This window comes from Frankliniella occidentalis, unplaced genomic scaffold (assembly GCF_000697945.3).
Source record: "Frankliniella occidentalis isolate FOCC.00 unplaced genomic scaffold, Focc_3.1 Scaffold9, whole genome shotgun sequence".
Classification (NCBI taxonomy): domain Eukaryota; kingdom Metazoa; phylum Arthropoda; class Insecta; order Thysanoptera; family Thripidae; genus Frankliniella; species Frankliniella occidentalis.
In genome coordinates, this window is record NW_026267139.1 from 852,483 (window position 1) to 857,503 (window position 5,021).

At 53.3% G+C, this 5,021-nt stretch overlaps 1 protein-coding gene across 2 annotated transcripts in view; it reads right to left on the reverse strand.

The window, feature by feature from the left end:
- Window positions 1-454: 454 nt before the first annotated feature.
- Window positions 455-5,021, reverse strand: part of LOC113204068 (protein neuralized) — a 43,185-nt gene continuing 38,618 nt past the window's right edge. For both annotated transcript variants that reach the window (XM_052277315.1, XM_052277314.1), the window contains exons 2-5: window positions 4,565-4,734; window positions 3,629-4,477; window positions 2,662-3,411; window positions 455-2,463 (exon numbers count right to left, since the gene is read on the reverse strand). In XM_052277315.1, coding sequence (XP_052133275.1) covers window positions 2,239-2,463; window positions 2,662-3,411; window positions 3,629-4,477; window positions 4,565-4,734 — 1,994 coding nt within the window. In that variant the 3' untranslated portion in view covers window positions 455-2,238. The remainder of the gene's footprint in view (window positions 2,464-2,661; window positions 3,412-3,628; window positions 4,478-4,564; window positions 4,735-5,021) is intronic.

The window sequence follows — 5,021 nt, forward strand, 5'->3', positions numbered from 1 at the left end:
GGGCGGGGCGGGCCAAAGGGAAGGGCAGGCTGAGGGGTAGGGACGAGGTCCTGGCCGTCCCGGCGGCGCGGCAGGAGGACGGGGGAGCAAAAGGTGACGTCGTGTCGGCTGACTTGTGAACACTGGTGGTGTGTGTGTGTGTGTGTTATCAGTTATGTGAAGGCACTACCTCTGCGGCGACCACGTCATGGAGGGACCTCCCCATGGACCACGTATACTGAGTTAACTGAACTGTGAAGACTGCGGATGCAAGGCGACTCGAAAAAAAGTTGCAAGAATAATGTTCTGTTTGACGTATTCCTCCACTCCGTATTAAAATCTAATCTGTTGTTTTCTTTTTTTTTCCTTCAAAAAAAAAGGGGGGTTTGTAAACATCTGACGTTTAGGATGTCACTTTCTTTGAGGGTGTGTAAGAGGTAGAATTGTTGGGATGCTAATGAATTGTACAGCGATGTCTTGACTGATAAGAGATTTATATTTTGCACTCAAATTAAAATATTGCGCTATTCATATTTAGATCAATACCATAAAGTGTAGAATCAATGCAGAGAAAGTATAACACCCTCTCATGCCACTACAGAGAATACTAAGATTTCATGACAGATAAGGAAGGAAACCATGCAGTATGAAAAAGACTACAGTCAATGCTGCTTGTAGAAAACACCAGATAAACATATCCTGCTTGCACCAGACATAATTTCACAATGTTTTTAAATCCTCAGTTTAAGCAATGAACACATATTTAGTAAATTATGCTTTAACTGTAAACTTTAATTTTTAATCTGGACAATAAGCAGCTTTAACTGTAGTAAAAGAAAGGGGGGAGGGGCGACTTTTCCTATCCAAACACAAATCTTTGGTACAGATATCCAGCTTCCTCTGGTGTGCACTAAAATCAGTTCGTAATCACAATATTATTTGAAGACATCTTATGTACATAGAGTTGTTCAGAACAACAGATAGGCCTTAGATTGAAAAATCAAAAGGAAAAGGTGAATTTAAGTTTGACTAGATACTCAAATATTGTTAAGAGTTACACAAAAATGTTAATTAACTGGAATGTGGCTGCAGAAGTTTTCCATTTACAAATTCAAGCATGGGAAGACTGAGAAATATCTACTGTACAAAATTCTTCTGTCTAAACAACAAAATTTTTGACGATTCTGTATGATAAATTATGTGGAACTATTTTTCCAAGAATGATAAGTTTTCTTAATTTATGTTCCCCAACAAACTCTGTTAGGTCAGCAGTCAAGAGTACATATAAAGTGCACTAGTTATAGCAATCACAATAAAAACAAAAGCTTCTAAAAAACTTGAACAAATTGAGAATTCAACAGTAGTATCTACAACAAAAGCCTTCTCGAGGAGAAAGGCAATCAAAAAACACAACTGAACAGAATGAATGACATTGTCAGATAAAGAACGTTAAGAAAACATCATAGAAAAATAATAAGGATGCTTACATTTAGAAGCATATTATTCAGTCGCAAAGAGATGGGGCCCATGGGGCGTTGCCAATTTTCATTCAAAACCTACAAATATTTGGCACATACTGACCACCAAGCAAGTACATGCACTAATTGATCACAATAATAGTCTGAGGTACCAACATGAAAGAAAAAACGAATACAAACACAAATTGGAGTTTATAACAAAGAATTTGTCAATTTGGCAACAGAATGTTGACAGTAGAAAAAGATTATTTTATTTTGCCTGACAGTCTTAGGCCTCATTTAACAACAGTGCTGGCTTTAAGGCCATGCCACTCAAATCAACAATCAACATTTCACAAAGAAATTTTACTTTCTTTGATGCACTCACACATTCACACAGACTAAGACATATTCACACGTCTTCTTTGGTTTCTGCCAGTTAGATAAAATAATAATGTTCATAATAATAATATAGATACATTCATTTATGCCCTGCTAGTGTAAACATTAACCAAAATCAATGTCAATATGACTTAGTTTCACTACGAGCCACCTAAAGCGTGTAGGCACAAGGTTGGGGTCAAGGGGGAGATTTGGGGGGGGGGGAGATAGCAGATCATCACAATAAAATTAATATTAACTGTAAATAATAACATTAACCAACCACGCTACATCACTACTTAAAACTTAATAATCGCAGGTAATAACAACAGTATCAACGTAAATCAGTTTTGGCTTTGGCTGCTCAGCTACACAAGTCTGCGCCGCGTCGGGTCAGGTCGGGTCGGGTCGGATCCGCCCTCTACGACTTGTAGGTGCGGATCACGTCCCGGATGACGGCCCGGCACATGGGGCAGTGGCCGCCGCCCTTGCCGCGCCACTGCTGCACGGCGCACTCGAAGCACATGCACATGTGCCCGCACATGTACAGCACCGAGTCGATGGGCCGCTCGTAGCAGATGGAGCACTCGCTGCCGGACATGGTGTTGGACATGGCGTACTGGCCCATCCACTGCTGCACGGACGGCTGCGGGGAACAAAGACGGGGCGAGAGTTAGAACCAGGGGAAAGAGGTGAACAAGAGCAACTTTCCAGAAAAATCTAAATTTTTTCCTTGAAAATTTTACTTTTTAAATTTTCTGGAAATGTTTCATTTCCTCTCTGGGAAAGTTTCTCATTTTTCCGGAAAACCAGTAGGACTTTAAAATTCCGAGTCGTTACTCACCTCTGCGGAGCCGTTGGCGCCGTTCGCGCTGGCGACGCTGGTGGCGGCGGACGCCTGGTCCGCGGGCGCGGGGGGCGGGCCCGGCAGGTACGTGTGCGGGTTGGGCGGCAGGTTGACGACCAGCATGGTGCCGCCGTTGGCCGCGAGCTGGAGCACCTCGGCGGTGGCGCCGGTCGCGCCCGCGGCGTGCGCGGGGCTCGGGTGCGGCGTGACCACGGTCACGGTGGTGGGCACGGCGGCGGCGGCGGCGTGCGGGGGCACGGGCGGCCGCGAGGGCTGCTGCGCCTGCTGCGCGGGCAGCGGCGCGGGGGCGGGCGAGGCGCTGCAGCACGCCAGGCGCCCGTTGTTGGTGTTGTTGGCCGTGTTGGGGTCCACGCTGGACTGGTTGTGCACGCCCATGCGCTGCGCCGAGGACGGGTCCATGAGCGAGCCCAGCAGCCGGACGCGCTGCGTCGAGCCGTACACGTCCAGGAAGGCCCACAGCTGCAGCGAGTGGTCCACGTGCATGAACACGACCGGCGTGCTGCCGTTCCGCGAGATGGTCACCTCGCCCGAGTGCGTGACGGAGAAGGTGAGCTCGTCGCCGCGCTGCGGTGCCGAGGCCACGTCCTTGCTCACCACCCAGTACTCGGAGCGGTCCAGCAGGAAGTCGGCGTCCTCGGGCAGGTCCGAGTGGTTCAGGGTGGAGGGGTCGCACGACGTCAGGCCGAAGGCGAGCGCGCCCACGTAGGCCGGCTCAGTGTTGAGGACCTGCAGGGAGAGAAAGCAGCGAGCGTTAGAGGTAGGAATTTGAATTTCCCGGAAAAGTATTTTTCAGAAAATTTTGAAGAAGTTTTTCGTTAAGTTTTACTTTTCCTAAGTTTTTCTGGAAATTTTTCAATTTCTTCATCTATATTTTTTTTTAAAGTTTCAAATTTCACTAGGAAAATACGTCCAGACGGCCTTATAAAACACAACATGGACTCACCTGGACGACGATGCGCTCGCCCAGCATGACCGGCCGCTGCGTGAACACGTAGCCGTGGCAGAACTCGGTGTCGGGGCGGTTGGCGACGGTGCGGTCGTGGTTGAGCACCACGTTGCGGCCGCGCGTCCGGTGGAAGGCGAGGAAGCTGAACACGGCGCCGGACGGCTGGAAGCGCGGCTGCGGCAGGTCCTGGTGGTGCGGCTGCTGTGCCGGCTGTGGTGCGGGCTGCGGCTGCGGCGCCGGCTGCGACTCGTGGTGGCCGCTGGTCACGCTGCTGCGGTGCTGGTGGTGGCCGTGGTGGTGGCGCTGCTGCTGGCTCACCCGGCTCTGCTGCTGCTGGTGCTGCTGGTGAGAGCGCGGCCGGGGTTGCGCCTCCACCTGCTGGGGCTGCTGCTGCAGGCGCATGGCCGCCATGGCGCTCGACAGCCGCTCCGGGGAGCTGCCGGCCTCCCACGACTCGCCGCCCGACGTCAGGCTGCGCCGCGAGTTGTTGAGGTTGGAGCGCGGGTCCACCAGCTCGATGGCCGTCGAGTTGCCGTACACGTCCACGACGGCCCACAGCGGGCCGCGCGTCTCGACGTCGCCGAAGAAGAACCCCTTGTCCTCGCCGTTGACGCCGAAGTGCACGTCCCCGGTGGCCGTCACGTAGAAGTAGAGGACGGCGCCCTGGGTGGCGAAGCGCTCGCTCAGCGCCTTGGCCCAGCTGCCGGGCTTGTTGGTGAGGTCCGGGCAGGCGTAGCGCGGCAGCCCGGACGAGGACGCCGCCAGCGTCACGGGGTCGTACGACGTGAAGCCCATCCGGATGACGCCCGACCAGCTGTCGGAGATCTCCAGGAAGCGGATGTACACCTGCAGGGGCACACTAGAGGTTAGTCACCACGCACTCCAGGCGGTCCGCCGCCGTCGTCGCCGGCCTCGGTGTCCGGCACTACGCACCTTCTCGCCGACCAGCACCGGCCGGTTGCTGAACGTCACGGCCTTGCAGAAGGACTCGTTGCGGCGAGCGACGCGGCGCTCGTAGCACAGCTCGATGTTCTCGCCGTGCACCTGGTGGAAGGTGAGCGGCGGCAGGTTGTTGGTGGCCGCGCTGCTAGAGGACCGGGTCGCTGCAACAGAGAGAGGAGATGCCTCGTTAGAGCGAGAGACAGAGAGCGAGGGGGTGAGAATCACAAGAGATGAGGGCGAAGGAGGGAGGGGGGGGGGCTCGCAGCAGCCCCCGCTGCCGCCGTCCCTGACCCACCCCCTCCCGAGCCTAGCGCCGGAGCCGACGGCGCAGAAAACACATCCCTGTAAGAGGCGAGAGAGAGAGACTACAATGTGGTGTGCTCACCTTCGCGTAAGGCGACACCTTCCGCGGGGCCGTGCCGGTGGAGGGCGGAGGAGGGGGGGGGGG